Here is a 21,603-nt window from a genome sequence, read left to right on the forward strand (position 1 = left end):
ATCTTAGGACGGATAAATATCTATTAATAGCTGTTTGTAAAGGAAGTTGGATGCTCAAAGTAATTTACTAACTTAAAGCAAAAAAAAAATCCTCATTCATTCTGATAGTTGGCTATTTTAGGTTGTTTTTCTATTTTCTGATTACTGTATCAATCCTGATGTATGAACATGTCTTCATGAGCGTGCTTTTCCAAATACAGTCATCAAATAATCTGTAAAGCGTTTCAGTCTGTCACACCAAGAAGACTGAAAAAATAAAGTGTTGGTGGTGATGGAGAGTGTCAAAGTGAGCTGTATAGACTGTGTTTGGAGCAAAGGTAAAGAATGAAGTTGAGTTTCTTAGGTATGTGCTCTGATTGAGCAGAGTGGTGGTGGACAGGGGTGAAATAATTGTTTTATCTGCTGTTGAACTGCAGTGGGGGTCAGGTGCACAACTATGACAGAGCTTTTAGAAATGCCAGTGTGTAATCCCCAGCTGCTGGTTTGTGAGGTGATCAGATGTTCACAGCCCAGGTAGTGAGCAGGGTGTCACCAAAAGCTGAACAGGCAGTGCTTTGCCTTCAGAGGCCAACCCCCTCATGAGGCAGCAGAAAAGAAGACTCTGGTATTACTGTTTGCCATGCTGTAGCTGTGAATGAAAAGAAAACTTAAGCCTTTAGGACTGGCAATAACACCACTTTTATTAAGTTTCTATTGAAGGACTATTTTGAGTAGGATAAATTGATGGGACTGAACACAATAACCTTCAGTATCTCACTCTCAAATACTTAGTAGGCAAGCGCTACCGAATGAGCGAAGAAAGCTAAGATGTAGGAAAAAAGGTTACTTGGCAACATCATAGTGTTTGTGAAGGAGAGAAAGAAGGGTCAGGAACTTAATGAATTTTGATTATAGAATTTTCTGTAAGTGAGTCATTGCATGAATAGAAAAATCCGAAACCAGATTTTGGTGTCAGACTCTAATAGGGATTGCCTCAAGCAAAACAGGGCTGGCTTGGAAGCAAACTGCAGAGGATAGCAAAAGCATAGCTGCTGTGTACAAACAAAATTGGACTCCCCAGGGGCAGGCAGTGCTGGCCATAGCTCAAGCAGAGATTTCTCTGAACAAGGTATGTGTGTGGTGGTGATGAAAGCAAGTGTTTATTTTTTGTGTTGCCTGGAATAAACACACTTGGAAGTGGGGAAATGTTGATTTGGGGACCCTCGTGTTTACTGTGTGACATAAGATTGAAAAAGTTGGGGCTTAACTTCAGTATTTAGAAGGAAGGCACTAAATACAAAAGCACTGTGGCCTATAATTACAATTCTGCCCACCTTGGCAGGGCAATTTCACTGGGTAAATGAATTTTTCTCTGTAATAATAACCTTATTAATTTCAGACCCTTGCAGAGAAGAAAAAATCCATGATTGTTTCTGCAGTGGTAACCAGCTGCAAGGCTCAGATAATTGTACCTGGTACCTTGGATGGAATAGGAGGTACAATACCAAGCCCAAAAAAGCCACTTGTCTACCGAAATACCTCTTCCCATCCAGTCCAGCCAGCAGCAGAATCTCTTTTTAAAGTAAACTTGATCAGAACCTGAATTCTGGCAATTAATTCAGTGGCCCACAGCAAGCAGACGTGGTATTTTTATGGTAAATACAGATTGATTAGAAATTAATTATTTACTGAATAATTAATATATAATTATTTACAAATACTAACTATGGTACCTAGGAAAATGCAATGTAACAACTATCTCCCCTATAGCCCTTTCCCCACTAATACTTTAGCTGTTAATATTCTGACAAATATAATTTTTTAGAATAAATTCTAACAAAATCAAGTTAGATTCTGACTTGGTAAAATCTTGCTAGTAAGTACATTCCTGGGGGCATTTTTCCATTGGAGACCAGGACATACCCACGTGGAGTTTGATTTCTGGAACCACTCTAAGTCTCCCCAGTGCAGGGAACTGAATTGCACACTGGAATATACTTCTTGGTTTTTCTCACTTATGTAGGGAGCTGAAGTTGCAAACACAGGTAGAAGTTTTCACACAGTTCAGTGTATAGTAAATACTAAATACTAATTTAGTTTACAGTTCAGTAAAATAGAATAATACTTCAAAAGCCTGTGTTTTTCTTAGGGTTTTTGCTTTATTCTCTACTGCTGATCATACATCTCAATACAACTGTGGGGATTTTAGACAAAGAGATTCACAGTGACGTGTGATAATTGTTTTTCTTTTCAGTGTGGAGAGCAAAACTAATAAAACCTGTTTAATTTTCTGTTTACTTTCAGTCACTGATTTTTTAATGTCTGTTGTCCCAGTAAGTCTTAGAACAGCACTGTTTGGATGCTTTAAAGCACTTAGAGCTTGGTTTCACTGCTCTGATAGCTTGAGATGTAGGTGGACTATTATTCTGACATAACTCCTGAATACCTCAAAATTTCTAGTTGAAGCTAAGCTCTAACCATGATCAAAGTGGCACATCAATTGGAATGAGCTGAAGCTTTGTGGAATTGGGATGGCGTTTTCTGTGGCACTAATCCAGATGTTGTGCTATTCAAGTGTTGAGCAAATCAAATTATGGTAACTCTGCAGAGAAATAATTGCTAGTCTGAAGTAGGCAGTGGGTTGCCTTCTGTATTTAAGTTATTCTGCTACAAATTAGAACTTCTAACCACCAAGTATGCATAAAGCATTTCTCGTGCCTATTATTTTTTTTCTGTTCTGCCTCAATAAAATAAAAAAAGACGAAACTTCTATGCTCACATGTAGTTGATAAGATCAAATTACCAAATGTAGCTTGCAAATAACCAGCTGAATTAAATTTTTAACATCGTTGGCTATAGAAAAAAAATGTTTTTTTCTGTGGTTGCTTAGTGCTCTAGCATGTTGGTTCCTGACTTTATAGATTCTGGGCAGATGAGCTCAGGATTTTCTGTGAGTTTAAGAAGTTATCATTAGACTCAGTTCTGCAGTTTCCAGGCTTCATCAAAGCACTCCTGGATGTACCTGATTGTGTGTAAACAAATATTCGTGCTGGAATCTGTGGGAGTGCCTATGCCCTTGAACAAAATCAGCTGCTAAGCTGCCCAGCTCGAGTGAGAGCCTGTTCTTGGCCCACCTGTGAGACCTTTTATTTAATGGCATAAGGCAGATGATGGAAAACATAAATCTGCATTCAAAGTCTCTTTAAATCCATTTTTTTTCCAATGTTTAAACTAACTTTAGTATCAGAAACTGGCCATGCCTTGTGTATATTTTAATATTCCTTCCTTCCTTCCCAGGTAAGTATTTAAGAAGCACTGTGGTCCCTGCTGGACCTTTGGTAGTGCTGTGTTGCAGAGTCCTTTCTTGCAGCACGGTGTGTGTAAATGTGTGTGTGTGTCTGTATGTGTGTGTGTGTTCTCACTTTTGCAGAGAGAGATCTGTGCTGATACCTGAAATAATAGATGTGAGGGGGTTTTAACCTTGTAACTGTTACGAGATCTTTATGTGTCTGCTTTAGGGTCGACCCTATCCCATATGACACTCCAAAACCAGCGGGCCACACGCGATTTGTCTGCGTCTCAGACACGCACTCCAGAACAGATGGCATCCAGATGCCTTATGGGGACATCCTTCTCCACACGGGCGATTTCACCGAGCTGGGACTGCCCTCAGAGGTTAAGAAGTTTAATGACTGGTTAGGTAAGGAATTACTGCGTTTTGGTGACCCCAATTAACCTCTCCTGTCCAAGTGTCAGTCACTGCCTCCTAATTGAATTAGAGCACTTGAAAATCTCCCCCCCCCCACCATCCCCTTACTTCACTTGTCCTCATGTGATGTGCTGTCTCTAGCCTTGGTCTAATTCTGTTAATTAAGACAAATTTAGATGCTTTGCTGTATTTTTGCATTATTTTGGGGGGAAAAGATTCTGTCATTCCACGACAAGAACTGTGTAGCCCTACGAGCGTGCCGAGGAGGTGGTGGCACCTCATATGAATGCATACAGTGTCCCATTAGTTGATGCTGGGGGGGTTTTATAACCACAGCCAAAACTGTTGCTCACTGTATTTTGGGGTTTACCATAACTTAAAGCAGCGCTGGAAGCTACAACATAATTGGAAACGATGAAAGTCCTTCTTCCCAGGATATAGTATGACAGAATCAATAATACTGTTTGGAAGAGGAGAGTTTTTTTGGACTGGTATTCAGGTGCTTGCCCCTTTAAGTTAGAATATTTGCATTTTAAGTTGGACCACAGGCAGTCAGCCTCCCTTTGATAGAATACCTTTCATACTCTGCTGTATTGGACAGCAGTGCCTCGATACTGCTGGAGTTGAGGGCAATTAAATTGCAACAGCAGAAAACCAAAATGAGGGAGGGGAAATTGTGCAGGATGCTCCTGTTATAAGTGCCACTGGTAGCTGGCTGTGTACTGCCATGCCACCTCTTGCACTAGAAGCACTCAGAGTTGAAGGTGACTCAAGCAGCTGATCTTCAGGAAACATTAGAATGAATTTACAGCGTTATATAAAAATCTTTCAAAGCGTAGCTTTGTGACCAGGCTTTACCTCCGTCACTGCACTCCCTTGCCTGCTGTGTGATGGCTGCGTCTCCACAGGCCTTTAATAGCATCATTTCATTCCATTAGAGTTCCTTGGCTGACCCTTCAAGAGATATGTAAAGAACTTTTGGATTTACAAAAGGAAATAGAAGAACTTCCCCGCTGTCTGTCTTTTCATCCTCCTTTGCATTTCCTCCACACTGTTCTTTTTACCTGACCTCCTCTGATTTCCACAGCCCAGTTTTAAAAGAGTGTTTTTCCTTCCTTTTATTGCTGTGCATGTGGGGCTGGGACCTCCTAATACTGCCATATCACTGCGACTTAGTTTTATTGTTCTTACTTCTAGAAAGCAGTACTAGATTTGATAGGCTCAAAACTATTCTTTTTCTGGGAATGGGAAGTCAGAAGCAGTAGGAGAAGCAGGTAGATATATCATAGGATGAGGGAAGAGACAGTAGGAATCATCTTCCTCAGCTTTTGAGTGTTCTTTGTGATAATGTCTTAAGTGTTAGTGTTGTGAAGGAGGAGGAGCAAGCAGGTAAGGAGTAAGCAAGGGAACGGCAGTGGGAGGCTGCCCAGCTTCCCTGGGAGTGGGATCCTGCCCAGCTCCAATCCTCTAGAGAGGCTGGGCAGCACTGCTGTTCAACAAGGTTCTGTTATTATGCATATCAACTAGCTCCAGAAAAGGAATTGCCTTCTGGAGACTCCAAAGTCTGCCCTGAGTGCACTGCTGACAGCAGTGTCAGGCCACCAGAATTCCTCTCTGGACTCCGAGTAATTGCACAAATGTTGTTTTGACACAGCCACAGCCTGTGCCCAGTGCTTGGCATTTGAAAGCACTGACTTAGTGCTGCAGATAGCCAAATCAAATAATCTGCTGGGGGGGTTTCACCCTTTGGTGGGGAATCTTACAGTATGGGCAGCCACTTGGAGTTCCTTGTGTTTGACAGGTGTTTCAAGGTGATGTTATTTTATCACATAGGTCCTTGACTTAACATTTGCAGCAGAAGAATTATTGGATGGGTTGTGTTCCAGCCTCAGTAATTTACCATGGGACTTTCTTAGCATATATGTATAGCTGTTGTAGAAGTCAGTATAGGATTTACCTGAGGAAGCAGATTTTGCATGCTTTGGCAGTCAGATTGATTGAAGCTGGAAGCTTTGACTTTGGGAGGACCCACTGGCTTTGGGCTCAGGCTTTCATATTTCAGGTGCAGAGAAAACCTTTTGTTTTACATGCACAGAGCCCACTTGCATTTTCCTCTATATGACAATACCAGTTTTCTGGCATAAAGTGAGACAGCAAATTGATTCCCCTGTGAAATCTTGTCACGTTGGTCAGTACTTGCTTCAGTGCTGTCCCTTCCTCACCTGGAATCAAAACACTGAAGTCAGGCACATACTTTTGCCAATTTATTTCAGGCTCCTACCTACAAAATGGGTAATTGTGTTTTAGTATTTACTGTGTGTATTGTGAGGATTTAATCCCTTCAGTGTTGTGAGGTGATGACATGCAATACTTGAAAAAATACATACCAGTGTACAGGAACAAGTGGGATTCCTTTTTCTTCTGCTGTATAGTGGGAGGCATGTTTTTTCATCATACTTGGTAGAAAGCTCATTCCAAAGCAACATACTGAGAACTGCCATCAAATACAATGTTGTCCTTATAGAAAAGTGTTTTCCTGTCTTTCATGGGTGTGGTTTTCTCCACTGGCAGTTGTGTTGTGAAGCTGTGATGAAGACAACGCACCTGTATCATTTGTGCCATGAGGGAGAGAAGTGAGATCAAAGCTGGGATTCATTCTACAGCTTATCTTACCTACTCTGTGGTTAAAAAACAGGGGCTCATCTCCACTAGGACTGTATAATGGAATAACTAAGACACAGACAAAGCCCATGGTTTTTTTGGCAGTAAGGCCAAGGGAAAAGTTGAGATGAGTAATTCTGAACTCCTGCTTTGCTTGTACTTCACTGGGCATTACATATGCCAGAGCTATACAGGGCTGAGAGCACTTCTGTCAGCCCTGCAGTTTTGTGTTTTGTGAGACTTGCATCCCTTTGCAACAATTTGGGTCTCTCACCTGGGAAAAGTGTTCAGCATCTCATTTCCCCATTCCATTAACGCTCATCATTCTTCCTTGTCTCCACAGCCTAATCACAGAACGTGCTTTCCATGCTCTCTTTCCCACTCTTCCTAGTTCTCAGCCCTTCCTGCAACTTTTGCTAGTTTGTGTGCTTTTTCCCTTCGGCTGTTACATTTTCATTATTGGTTTTGCATGGGAGTCATCTGGGCTTATACATTGAATAACCTCTGTGGTCACTTACTGATTACATACACTGGCTGAAGTAATTTATTCACTTTGTTTTGGTGTGAACATGTCCCTTGGGTCTTGTAACTGCTGTAATCACTTGACCTTAGGGACTGTTAAATGCTTTAAACACAGTTATTGTAAATTTATAATTGTTTTCATTAAAAATCTCTTGTAGTAACTGATTTTGCAGTAAACACAGCATTATGTACTGAGGAAGAGTTGAGATGTTATTCTGTGCCCAATGGATTTCTTACTAAATGTTTCAACTTACTATTATTATCTCTGTTCATATTTTCCCCATCCATTCTCGTTCAGTCATACATGTGAAATGAAATACAGAAATATCCAATTATAGCTCTTGTCTTCATAGTGCAATATTTCCTTTCCTGGGTGATGGGAAGTGATTGAATAACCCATAAGAACTGAAGAGAAAGCCAAGATAAATTCTGGCAGATAGATCTTTAATGAGTGTCGATATGTTTATTGTGCTCAATTAGTATGGGCCTGATTGTGCATATCCTTACTTGTGTCAATAATTTGCATCCAGTTTAGTAATTTTTCTCAAACAACCAGGTTTGTACTTTTTTGTTTAGAGGTTATATCTTAATGTGTTAATTTTTGGGTTCTGCGTTTTTGTTGTTTTTTTTTTTATTTTTCCATGCAAGACTTCTATTACAAGGCATATTACTGCACAAACTAGACAAAATCCTGCAGTTGTACACACAAATAAATTCAGGAGGTGAAATTACTGCTGGTTACTGTCTGTGGAGCTGAGTGTTGAATTTAGCTAGGTTTTTCCTGAGTTGTTCTGGGATTTAGCAACTTAATTGTTTCATGTTTTTTTTCTTTTAAGTCTTGCTTTTGTTTTTAATTTCTATATCTTATAATTTCTGTGGGATAATGACTCCACAAACTTTGTGAATGGTTTAGTGGCCAAATACGTATGGGTTTGTACTGGAACAATATTTCTTTGCCTATAATATATGCTTGTCTTTAGTGTAAACATTGTTGACAGAGCTAAAAAAAAATTCAGCTTTTTTTTTTCTGCACTGTAGTTCCTCGATCATGTTACTTAAAGTGAGAAGAAAAGAATGATTATACAATTTTAATGTGGAGGTTTTCTTATTACACACTGTATACATATAAAACTATTGTCAATTATTTTAAAGTTCATTTTTATGTGAGTGTTAGTTATGGAAAATAGCAGCATCAGCTTGGACTTGCTGGTTGTTTCATGGAATAGATGACCAAATGGAAATGTGGTGTTGCTCTCAGAAGTATGGACAGACACTTGGTTCCAGTCTACGCTTGAATTTATACATTAGTGCCATAGAAATTTGAAATTTACTCACCACTATTAAGCCAGACACCTGCCAAAATAGTGTTTGATCTTGAAGGTAGTGTAATTTAATTTGAAAAAAAAATGAACTGTACAAAATTAGTACAATAGTAAGATCAAGCTTTTTTCTTATCACTGCTTAAAAATGCGGGGTCACATTCCACTTTTATCCTTTCTCAATCTCTCTGGTCTGGCTTAGTTATTCCCTCATTTTATCTGGCTTCATCTCCTCTCCAGGCATGTTTCATTTAGAGTTTTGTCTAAGTGTGTTCCTTTTGCTAATGTACACTGAGAACAGTTTCAGTGTGATGAAGTATTTGTTCTTGAGGCCTTTTGCTCCTTAAAAATATATTTTTGATGTGAATTATTTTGGCATCTGACTTTACACTTCTTTTTTTATTAAAAAAACAAACCAGTAAGCTCTAAATTTCTCCAAATTCAGAGGGGTGTTAGCTCAAAGTATTCTGGACTAATTTAGAACCAGAAGCAAGGTTATGAATATTTTAAAGTAAAATTATGGCAATAAAAACAAATCTCTTCCATTTTTATAAATTGATTTATTTCTGATTTGTGTTTTTGCCATCTGGAGCATATTTTGAACTCTACATTGCTCTACTTGTTCTAGCTAGGATGAATAATTGACTAAACATAAAATACCATTTTGATGAACAGAACTCTCAGCACTTGAAAAAAAAAAAAAATTGCATTCATTGCAAGTGAAAGAAAACGCTGAGGTAGCTTTAATCCTGTGAGCATGTACGAGTTTTGCACAGCTGTTCTGGGAGAGAGGGAGGCAACTCCTCGAAAAATCTATTAGTCTGATTTTGAAAACAACTGTGACTTGTGTGATGGCTCTGGGGAGGAGCTTCCTCAGGCTTTAGACACCGGAATGGGATGCAGATGTTTTAATAAGAGGTTGAGCTGAGCTGGGTGTGCTGAAGGCACTTGGTGGAGTTGGCATTGTCCTGTCCTTGCAAGATCCAGACCAAGTTGGCCGCTTGCTTATTATTTCTAGATGCTGAATACTATGAATTTGGAATGTGTTGATGCAGTTTCATTCAAAACCCCCTCAGAGTTATAAGATGAAACCTGGAATCTTCACAGTGTTTTGGTTCTGTGGGTTTTTTACTTATTTATTTCTCTGGGTTATGTATCTCATTTTGTCTTTACCATGAAGTCTTTAAAAACTTCTTCCTGCTTTATTTAGGTTTTATTGCAGTATTTTATTTAAGAATATTTGCCTTGCTTTTGTTCTAACTTGACCTGTGTTTAATGTCATGGTTAAATTCCCATTTGTACTTAGTTTGAAATTCCCACGTGGCTTCACTGAATTAATCATCAGTGCTCAGCTTTTATTTGCATATACCTTTTTAAATATGTTATTACTAATTTTATTTTTTCTTCTCAGAGGAATACAAAAAATAATTTGAACGTTACATTTTATTATATTTATAAAATAGTCGGAAAACACAACCATGTTGATTTTTGGTAATAGGCTGAATAGTTTTTCTTGATTTAGCAATCTACAGTGAAATATGACAAAAGTGGGAAAAAAGTGCAAAATTCTCCTTTTGTGCTGTGGTTATTATAGCTGCTTCTTCATATTTATCCTCTGCTCTGGATCAGATACTAAATGCTTTGTGGAAAACGGAATGCTATAACTTAAAAGGTAGAATAGAAGCAATTGGATAAAATGAGTGTCAAGGTAGTAAAATTTCCACTCACTAAAGTGGAATTTATGCCTGAGGAGCAGTGTAAATTCATTCATATCTGATCAGTGTTTTCTTGTTTTGCTCTTATTATTCCTGGCAATGTTTCATGAAGAGATTTCACAAAAATCTATTTTTGCTGTCTCTTAATGGCATATAGAGAAACAGATTTTTTTAAACTGTGTTCACTCCTAGAGATAAAGTGTAACATTCTCTTTAGGAACTGCCATGGTCAGTCAAACCCAATATAAAGGTGTTGTTTGACAGCCATTAGAAAACTTGGCTCAGGTGAAATGTGCTTTCCAAGAGAATAATGTTCTGGATTGAGTGGCTCCTCATGTGTTTAAACCTAATATATTCATTTGGTAATTTTCAATGAAAGAAAGGAGCCAGTGAGCACTGGAAAGTATTGCACAATTCTTGAATGGATTTTCTGTCACAATAATTGCTTGGTCACTTCTTGGATCTGCTTCCCTGGGCTGCTGATGTTGTCTTAGAAGGGGGAGGGGATGACTAGGTTTTTAATAACAAATCATAACCAAACCAAATTTATAAAATAACTAAAATAGTCCTTCCTTTCAATTCCCCCTTTCCTTCAAATCCAGTTTGAAACAGAAAAGAGGTTTATGGTGGTTGTATTGACCAGGCATGAAACAGCTGATGCCACTCAAATAGGAAGTTTTATAGACATTGTCATCAGATTCTTCTTCCAGTATTGCTGCCACAGCCACGGATCACAATGAGAATGATTTCAGCAGAAAGCAGTCAGAGGATGGACTCTTTGTACGCCATCAGTTTGTTTTGTCACTTACAAATTTAATGTTGCATCAAAAATACCAAGTGCAAAAATACTTCTCTCCTAAATTTTCACACCACTCGCACCCTATTCACAATATCTAATTAAAATAAGTCTTCCTGCTAGAGGAGCATCACATTCCTGCCTAGAAAGAACAATGGCCGTGGCATGGAGAAGTTGCTTTGAGCAGAGAGAAAGCTTTGGGGCTGGGGAGAAAGCACTGCAGATTTTAGTATAATGTGTAGTGTTCGAAGAAATTTTATTTCATCATAAAGATTAGCAGGCTGTGTAATTCAATTTAAAGCTGGTTGGCAGTGTTCTGTCTATTACAAAGCCCTTTTCTTTTTTTTTTTTTTAATAGCTGCTATTTTTTTATGTTGTATGTGACTACAGAATCTGGTAGACAGCAGGAATGATCTTTGGGTTCTGCACCTCCCACCCCCTTCCTCTTTTTGGTTCTGCATGTTAGAAAATATGTGAGATTACCTTAAACTGAGCTACAAAACAGTGTATCAGTGAGATTACCTTAATTTGAGCTACAAAACAGTATGTCAGTGAAATAGCATCCTGCATTTTTTGGGCTTGTATAAAATGGTTATTTTTCTTGTGGCCAAACAGCCACTGAGAGTGAAGATCTGCTAAAATGTTTGATCAAGGGGGTTGAATCAAGCTTAAAACTCAAATGTTAGCATTTATTCACACTGCTGTGGACATTACTGTGCTGTGGAAAAGCAACATGCAGCAATTTATAGTAATGCAAGACTGGCAGACCTTTATCTTACAGTAATTGCCTATACTAGGGGGTTAATAAATGTTCCAAGAATTACTGACTTCTTTTTTTGTTAAAGAAAAATAAATGGCTGCTTATTGCTGGCTATAACCAGCCTGCATAGCTTGTTAATTAACCCTCTGGTTGCAGTGTGCTGAGGCTGAGTATTTGAGCTTGGGCAAATTCTTTATCAGAACGATGTGTCTTGGCACAAAAGGGCTGTGAAAGAAAGACCTGTGCAAATCCACCTCTCCCATCCACCCTCGTCGTGCCTGTTACAGGAGAGCTTGGAATCTTTACTGGCTGTGTTTAGGGAGTATATTGATTTTGGAGGATGGGCATTGTATTTGTGGGCACTCTGGTAGCACTGGTCGGGCGGAGAAGGAGAAGAGAAGCCTTTCTCCCAAAGCTAAAGGAACTTTGGCTTTCTTTGTCCTGCTTTGTCATCTGAGGCTACCCACTCTGCTGCCTCGTCCTGTGACACCAGGCTGGCCTCAGCATTAGGCTGAGGACTTGTTTGTGGTGGCCCTTCCACAGCTTTGGGAACAGAGTTTCTCAGGACTTGAGATGGCTTTGAGGCTCAGGTCACTTCAATGCCTCACTTCACTGAGCTGTTCTGGTCTCTTTTCTCATCCTGCACCCCAGCTGTGAGGTGACAGTCACCAAACCCTCACTGGCTATTGATGGTATGTTTAGTAGAGAAGGAACAAAGCAACACACCAGGGGACAGCAGTGCAAGGAGAGAGGCAAAAAGATGGCAAGCCAACAGACAGGAGAACAAAATAACATCAAACTGGGGGTGGGATGGAGACTACAAAGGAAAGGAAGACAAATGAGAGCTCAGGGATGTAAAGTGCTGGAGATTCACCTGCTTTTTCCAGAGTTTCATTTCTTCTCAAGTTAATAATATTAAGGAATGAGAGCTCAGGAACACTCTGTACTTTGAATTTCCTGTAATTGTTGGTAAGTGAACCATAAAGACCTCAGAATTATGTACATCTTTTCTAATGAACCAGAAGCTTTCATATTACAGGCCGGGCTGGGTATCAGAGTGCAATAGCTCCTTCTCTCTTGAATGTTGCCATTAAAATTTTTTTGGTGTAAGCAGCCAACGCAGAGTTTTAGTTTAAAACAGAGCTGCAAATGATAAAAGATTACCCGCACGTCCTCACCTTTCCCTGAGCTGCTCTCCCCCATCCGTTACTCTGAAGGCTCCGTGCTCCCTAAGCAGCATTTGGCATTTGCCTTCACTGCTGAGAGATGAGCAGAAAAGCTGCAAGGCAGACATGAAGTTTGCTGCAGTTTTGTGCTGGAGATGTCTCCTGTGCGTGGCGGGGAAGGAATCCATTCCTTCCGTTCTCCTCTGTCCCTCCTGCAAGTCCCAGCGGCCTCTGGGAATAAAATAATGCAGCTGTAGCCATACTTGTGGTCCTGAGAGTAAAGGTCCTGGACTGACATCCCCTCATAAACCCCAGTGAGAAGTAATTCACAGACCAGCACTGCAGGGAAAGCCACTCACCATTTGCTGTCTTGTTGTAAATTATCATCCTGTGCCATTAGCTGGAGTGGGAAAGGAGGGGAGAGATTGCCTGAGCGAGACTGGCTGATCTGGGCTGCACTGGGACAGGGAGAAGGAAGAGCCACTGCTCTGGTGACTGACAGCTCTGGTTATCCCTGCTAAAATGGGTCTGGCATTTGAGTGAGTTACTAGAGTGTGTACAGTTATAGTGGAAGCAATACAGCCATTCATAAACAACTGCTTCCGTGAAGCCAGCTGTAAAAACAATGATGCTTGCCTGGGAGGTGAGAGGGCAAAACCTTAGCAGAAAGGAGTATAAATAAGGAATAAATTGTTACCTTTGTCTAAGTGACTGAAATAGCTGTTCTCTGAAGGCTTTGTCTTAATGACCAGCTCTGATTAACTGGAGTTGTCACTTTATTCAGCAAAACTTAAAGTCTGCATATCATGCCTTTTTACAGCAGGTTTCTCATTCCAGTTTTGTTTTAAAGTCTAGAAATGGTGCCTAAAATGAATGTCAACAAGAGACTCCGCTCTGCAGAAAGCACACTAGATGCTTGCTCCAGCAATTAATGGTAGCATTTAATTACAGACAAGTTAGGAGGTATTTCAGCTCATATTTTTCTCCACTGAAATTCAAAGATTTGGATTTTTAAAAAGCCTCAGTCTGAACTTGAACTGTCTGTTGTGAAGTCCTGGGGTGCTGTAACATAAATAATATGGTAATTGAAATTCTGCAAAGCCAGTAGAAGAGAGGAGGTGGCAAGAACCAGTAGGAGGGGTGAGAGAAATCACTGGCACCAATGTCCATAGTTATCACTCTAAACCTTGATCAGGCTTAAAGCTTCCTTCTCTCTCTTCTTTTTAATGTTTGGGGTTACTACATGTGCTTAAGAAGGTATCTGAGGCTGTGTGCCCTTCTGCTCAGGCAATTCTAGATGGCCAGGAGAAAACCCTGCACAGGAGGAATTCAGTTCCTTGTAATAACATGATACAGCTGGAGTGATTTGGTTGTATCTTTTAGTAGCTAAGAAACCTCTCTGTGAGCTGAGTTATTAAAAGGAATTTCCTTACAGGGCTCAGGAGATTCTTGGTATCCAAGTTCATCTTGAAAGACTATAACGGAATGTTTAGTTTTATTTAGAACAATAAATTTAAACATGGGATTCAGAAAATAATACTGGAGGTTCCGAAAGACCTGCCTGAATATTTTAGTTGACTGTTATTTCTGCTGGTGTCCTCTGTGCACTTTCTCTTTGTGTTTTATCCTCCATAAACATTTCAGAAGAGAACCGTGGAGGTGGTTCTGAAACACAGCACACAGTGCTGTCAAATGGATATTGGACTCTGGAAGTGGAGTTTAGTTCAGATTTTAAATTTCTCCTCTTCCAACTTAGAAAAGGAAGAAACAATTCCCAACAAACATCAGCACTGCCACCTGAAAATGTTTAAAAACACCTTTGAATATCAAACTTGCTTCTTACACTTTAATGTTTACAAGTAAAAGCACAAACCATGACCACAAGGTAAAATTTCAAAAGCAGCTTAATTGCTTTAGCACGCTGGAGAATGTTACATTCTCAGAGTTCTTAAAAAGCTGTAGTCCTGCTTTTAGGCAGCAGTTCATGCTTTTAAAACCTTTGAGATATTTAAAAAGCATTTTATCTTATTTCTCTTTTTCCTTTCAGTTTATTTTCCTTGTGATTATTCTTGCTATCCCTGCTTATTTTCCCTCTTGTTATGGAAATTTATCCACGTTACATTAGTGTTGATAGTTGGTTAATTATAAGCCTCAGTTAGGGTTTGTAGTTTACCAACAATATACTCAAAAATCATAGTTTTAAAGGAAGATTTTCAGTTAGATGTATAAAATCAAGAAGTTATGTAAAATATAATGTATCACAGAAGGAAAATAGTTTTTGTAAGTTTCTCGTTTATGTATTTTGAGATTTTTTTTTTTGTTCATCAGAAATGCTCTGAATTCCTTCCTGAGATAGAGAAAAAAGGAGACAGTTGGAGAAATGATTTTTCAGAAATGCTGACTGGGCTCTACCAGGTTGTGAGACAGAGGAAGGTGTGTGCCTACTGCTTTGTACATTTGTAAGCCTCGGAGGCTTTCATTTAAAAATGAGAAAACAAATAATGGGAACAAGTTCAAAGATGAGGGAAACAGGAAAATGTGTTGGTGATTGCTATATGTCTTTCCTGGCTGGTGTATTTATTTGTTCATATTAAGATAGGTGGATAGATGTGGGAAGAATCCTGATAGAGGTGTGTTTGTCAGTCCTGTGGAGAGAAGAGGAAGGTCTGCTGCTCATATAAAAGTCTCTGTCAATAAGGTAGAAGAATTTGGGGCAGAATCTAGATCTGGGTCCTTCATTAATACTTCTTACTTCCTTCAGTAAGTAGTGAAGAATTCATATTCTCTTAAATAAAGATTTTGCTTTGCCTGAAACATCTTGTCCTTAGCAGTCCCTGGCCCTTTGCTGTGTGAAAATACATGAAAATACCAAGACATTGTCTGTGATAATTATGATTAGCTTAATTACTTTCTGTATAATTGTTTCTCAAGATGACCTCCTTTTTGATGGCTTTTATTCATTTATTTTAAGGGGAAAAAAAGACTTAATTGGAATTGTAAATTACAGAGACAAAGGGTATGTTATGGGAAGTAGGTCCAGATCTGTCTGTGTCAGGCAGTGGCTGCTGGTTTTTATATTCCTAAGATTCATGGAGAAAAATAATTTAAACTGATACAGTATGTGTGTGCCCAAGGTAATATCAACAACCAATATATTATTTCAAAATCTGGTGAATTCCTTTATGGAGGATTAGTTTATATAGTGTGGGGAACTCTGAAAAGAAAATAGAATTGTGTATTGATGCCTTTAGAAATATTATTTGAGGGCAATAAAATGTTCCCTGAAATTCCCTTCTGAGTGGAAGAAATGGAGTTTGTTTGCAGTAATTGCATTTTCCAGCATTTGCTTTCGCGCTTTCCAATATGAGTTAAGCCAATTGGAACCTGTGATTTTGTTTTGCTTATTGGCAAAAGTACCATGTAAATTGATCTGTGATGCATTTATAGAGAATGCTTTGAAAATTCTGAAATGGAGATGGCTTTCTCTTATTAGATTTAGATAGTATTAGGGTTCATTTTTATATTTTAGCCTAATGTAATAGTAACCAAAAATGTTCCTTTTCAATTTAGTCTAAATTAAGTTCAAGGAGAACATTTCGACTTAGCCCCACTGGCACTGTGAAGGCAGAGTTTATGTTCTCGGCCTTGGTATTTGAAGTTCAAGACTGGGAGCCATTTGAAACCGCACAATGTGCTGAAATTGGTGTAAAACTTTTCAGCCCTGGCACATTAAAGTCTTGATTGCAAGAGAATAGATGAAGTTCTGTTAGGTAAAACAGAACATGTTTCTCTATATTTACAGTATAAGTGCACTACAGACCCTAAACTACAGGGGGTTAGATGCAAATGTCCCTATAAATGTAAATATGGGGTTTAGAGGAACACCCTTCAGCTCTGCCAGACAAAAGATGTTCTTGCCTGAAAATCTCATATTATTTTTTTAAAGTGAACACCAGTTCCCTTAAAGGATCTCTTTAAAAGGGCTCACAGCACCAGCACAGTCATGGTAGTCCTGTAGGTATGGCTTTGCTGTGGGAGAGAGGACAGTAGCAGGAGCTACCATTAATGCAAGATGCACTTGTAAAAATGAGGGGGACAAACAAGGCTATTGCAAATTCCAGGGAGGGTGGGGTTTTCAGAATTTGCTGAATTTAAAGGGAAACTTCACAGCTGTCAGCTCTTTTGATTTTAGGTTAGGTGATTTCTTTTTTTTTCCTCTTGAAAGCTTCATCTTTTAGGTTGCATAATTAAAAGCCTGAAAAAAAAGCCTTTCCAGGGACTAGCAAGCAATCTGTGCTGCTTGTGTTTCAGATTTCATAATTTTAAAGTCAATTTGGGGGACTTTTTACACCTAAAGTTGGCAGTGCTGTGAGCTGCAAAATCTGGAGGCTTTTTTTTGGTTTGTTTTTGAGGTTAGACTAAATGAAACCTTCAGATTCTGTTTCAAAACAAAGAAATCTCATGTATTAATTGTTAAAACTTTAGTGAAGCTTTCCACGTTTCAAGAAAAAAATGTTTCAATAACAGTAGCCCACTGAAATTCGAAAACAACCTGGAGATCAAAACCCAGCACAAGTTACGTCAGAATAATCCTTAAGGAAGCCGTGGAACACCGAAGTGAAACAAAAGCTTGTCACTTATGTCATGCTGCATTTTCCCTTTTAGCAGACAGGAGAAGGATATTAATCACAAACAGTTACATTAGAATAATGTTATGGTTGAGACATAAATACATAAAAGCAAGGAATTGTTACCCATGTCAGAGCGTTGCTCAGTCAGACCCGTAGCCGAGTGGGTCCTGCGGGGTTCGTGCTGCACGTGGCGATGTTTTGGCCCAGCGTTGTGCAAAATTTACTACATTTACCTGCAGAAGAGAGAATGAGTGGAAACCCTTGGTGTTGGGTACCGCTGATGCTGCAGCATCAGACTCCTCTGAAGTGCCCGTGCAGGTGAAGCAGCACCTGCGCCCGAGGTCCCCGGGAGAGGAGCCCGTTCCCTGCAGCACCGAGGCGGCGTTCGCTCAGTCCTTCCTTGCTTTCATGGGTTTATGGCTCGACCCTGGCGTTATTGTAACGTAGTTTTTTGTGTTTAATGTTTCTCAGACTTGGTTTTCCATTGCCAGCATGGAAGAAATCCTAATGCATGAGTTTCAGAGGAGAAGGTAGCAGACTCTGAACCTGCTGTGTGGCTCGATCCGCAAGTGTGAGTATTAACGCTGGAGCTGTCAGGCCTTGTGAAAATTAATGAAGCCTGACGGTTACAGAGGGAAAGGTCAGAGGCAGAGCTTGCACTTACCTAACATTTCTGTTTTGTTGCGTCTAACAGCGTTTTCAACAAAGGGGAGCTTTAATGTACAAGCTTCAGATTTATCACAGGAATTTAAGGGTCTCAGCCTTTGCTTCTCCCTGTGCTGTGGTCTGATGTTTTCTTTGCATAAAGGCAAAACAGTTAAATTTTCATTCATCTTCTCCTCTTGCTGCGTTGCTTGTGTGTGTTTTGCCTTTATTTCTACTTCTCCAAAATTTCATTTTGGAGGAGGAAAAAAAAAAAAGGCATCTGAACTGATGGTGGAGTACTTTCCACTTGGAAGATTTTGAGAGAACTTGTACTGCAGTCCTTTGTACTATTTTAGAAACATGTTCTGGTTTTGTGCATGTTCTGTCTTTTATTTGCCCGCTTTTTTTTGTTTCTAATTGTTTCATTGTGTAGGTTTCTACAGACACAGAGAGCTAAAATGCTTAGAAATTCATGGGTTGCATTTTCAGCCGGTATGTTGGTTGACATCAGTTTTAGCTGTTCCATCGAGGACTTTTTGTGAGGGCTGATTTGATTAAAACAGCCAGCATACTTTCACAGTTGTTGGTCAGTCTCATCCTAGAAAAGATGTCGAGTTTTTTCCTACCCAGTTTTAGATCTTGGTATTTAGACTGGATCGTTGGTGAGATAAGTCCGGCTTATTATGTGAAAGCTTGACTCTGTGCAACTGTACTTACACTAAGTCATTTGCTGCTGCCATGGGAGAAATCAGAGCTTTGAGATATTCTGTTTTCTTTTTGAAAAGGAGCTTCTGTGTGTTGTGACTGTGCTGACCATGGCCCTGAGATGCTATGGGCTTTCCATGAGAATTCTCTGTGTGAAGAGTTACAGAGCTGCTGACCAGTGTCGGGCTGGGCCCATCAGTAGGCAGCTGGGCTGGACAACTGCTGCCAGCCTGTGCTCCTGTGGGGACTGGAATTCCATGGGAACAATGCCAAATCTGCTCCTTCAAGTGTTTATCCCTGGACGTGTATGGTGTTGGTTATAGGGTGAATGCTCCATGACCAGTTGTGCACTGTTGAAGCATATATGATACACCATAAACTTGAGATGATTCACCAGCACACACATCTTTTATACAGATTTCTCTCTTTTTGGAGGGACTAGGATTTGTACTTCAAGCTTTCTCAACCTGTTTCTCAGCATATGGCCAAAGGGTTTATGAGGCTATGAAATGGGCATGAAAAAGGCTTCGTGTTTCATGGAAGTGTTGTGTGGTTTGAATAGTTAATGCATGCATATGCATATTCAGAGCTTCACATCAAAAGCACTTGCATATCATTTGTGTGTAAATACAGGTTTCTACCGCTATATAGACAGCTAGTATCACATTATTTCATATTCCCCTACTTCCCTGTGGGGTTTGCAGGTAACAGTAGTCAAAAAATAATGTGATTTTCTATTTTTGTAGGGACTCAGCAGTTAACGTTCGCTGCCAGTCAGACTCCTTTTCATGTCTGGCAGCTCCACAGAACTTGGGTTGTGTGACTAAATTGTACTCATATGAAGCATGCCTTTAAAATGGGAATGGCTGTTCAGCAGATTAAGGACTCCTAGGATCCAAGTACTTAAGGTGAACTTTAAAAAAACCCCCACTGAATCACCTACTTATATAGGTTAAAAAAACCCCACAGCCCCCCAAGCTTCCCCCCTCATCCCATGTAATAGATATATTTAAAGTCAGTCTGTTGTTCAGCTGACACTTTGAGTAGTGTAAGTGGCTGCAGCCAGCAATAGAACTCCTGCCTTACCAGCATTCACAGACACCCTTTCCTTTTTTTGCTACATTGGTTTTCATCTGGATCAGTTTTCTGATCCACTCTATTCTGTGGCCACCAAATCCTTGTGTTGACAAAGAGTAAAGGTGAGCACTTGGGGGCAAAGGTACTTGGGACTGTAGCTTGAGGGTTGACTCGTTAGACAAGAAGTCACAGAAATTTTCTGAGACTCCCAGATTAATATATTTACTGTAAACAATTCCTTTTTTACTGTTCGCAGTTAACTATCCTTGCCTTTATTTGAGCAGGAGCAATATTGACCTTTTTGGCTTCCAGAAGAGAACAACTTGGCTAATTGCAGTATTTTCTTGATCAATGGTTGCATTGTGCCCTTGCTTGTGCTGTTGAGGGCAGATGTTGGGTGAGATGTTGCTCATCTTACCCAAAATGATAGATATATTTTGAAGAAGCACACATACACACCCTGTGTGTGTATATACACCTAAATATGCTGGGGTTCAAATACTCTAGTGTAGGTAACTCTACTTCACAGACTTAGTGCCCTGATCATTTTTAGTAGTTGTAATTTTAGCCTTTTGATCTCACCTGTTATGCACTTAAGTATTTTAAATAAACTCAGTTATTATGCTGAGAGTTGATATTTGGGTTTTCTGAAGTGCTTGTCCCAGCAAACAAATCAAACTTTTTATAGTTTGGAAAAGGAGTCTTCGCAGTAAAAGTTAGAATGAATTATATTACTGATGCATGATGGAAGATTTGATAGTTAGGAAATTAGACTAATAAAACCCAAATGTAGCTAACAAAGATTTAGTGAAGGAAAATAAGGAAATGCCCTTCAACCTGTGTGTTGTTCTGTACAGGCAACACTGATGTAGATATGCAGAGATTAATCTGGTCAAGATGAAACTAAATTACCATGGAGTAGGAGATTTTTGAATATGACTCTTAATGCTTCCATGTTAAACACAAGGTCAACAGGTTATAGACAAAGGGCAGATCTGCCAAAAGAAAACACACCGAAATATTTCATAAATAGTATTAGAGAGAATGGATGTTGTGCACTGTCACAACACGTCTCAAGAAGGAAGAACATGAATGTGATGAATAAATGAGCTAATCTTATTGCAGGTAATTTATTACTGTGATTAGTGCTATATAGTCTTTCCTCGGGGTAGAGGGAAGAAATGGATGAGATTTCCTCTTGCTGCTGCCCTTCCTTTGCATGGGCCTGGCTTTTGGTGTGTTTGCCTTTTGGTGAGTGGTGTTGCCCCTTGATAGCTCCTGAGCCAGCACCAGAAAGCCAGAGCAAAGAAATACTGTTTGGTTTCCCTACTGCTTTCAGGTGCTTAAATAACATCTACAGTGTTACACTTACACGTTTTAATAATTACTGATGCCACCATTAGTTTGTCTTTGTGTGCCCTGTGTGTCTTCAAAGTAAGCCCTTATTTTTAAAATGTCAAGAGAAAAAAAAACGTTGACTTCAAGCAAAAATGTTCCAGGCTTAATTGGACATAATATCAGCAAAATGTGCTGGTTTTCAAGTCTATCAAAATAAATGAGAGAAAGTGTAAAGCTCGGACATGTATCCAGTAAGATGAAAAGTTTTCTCTGCTAAAACAGGCAAATGTTGATAACTTGGCAGATACCTGAATTTAACTGCTCCATCCTACTTCTCTGGTAATATTATCACATCTAGTTTGTTTGGGGGGATTGATAGTTATGACAAGTGTATCAAATTTCATGCTGGTGGTATCTTTTATGTTTCCTGGGAGAGAAGAAAATAGCAATTCTGTCTTGTGCCCAGGAGTCACAGAGAGCAGGAATTGTAGGTACCTGCCACATTGAGTTTTTAAATAGAAATGAGTTGCAGAGCTGCACGTAGCACAGATGGGGAAGAGGAGGGAAGAGGGAAAAGAGT

General features: G+C 39.5%; 1 protein-coding gene across 2 annotated transcripts in view; it reads left to right on the top strand.

Moving 5' to 3' along the window:
• MPPED2 (metallophosphoesterase domain containing 2) overlaps positions 1-21,603 on the top strand; it is a 107,608-nt gene that overhangs the window by 36,238 nt on the left and 49,767 nt on the right. For both annotated transcript variants that reach the window (XM_018081859.2, XM_008931466.4), the window contains exon 3: positions 3,498-3,679. In XM_018081859.2, coding sequence (XP_017937348.1) covers positions 3,498-3,679 — 182 coding nt within the window. The remainder of the gene's footprint in view (positions 1-3,497; positions 3,680-21,603) is intronic.

This window comes from Manacus vitellinus, unplaced genomic scaffold (assembly GCF_001715985.3).
Source record: "Manacus vitellinus isolate BGI_N305 unplaced genomic scaffold, ASM171598v3 scaffold_57_pilon, whole genome shotgun sequence".
Classification (NCBI taxonomy): domain Eukaryota; kingdom Metazoa; phylum Chordata; class Aves; order Passeriformes; family Pipridae; genus Manacus; species Manacus vitellinus.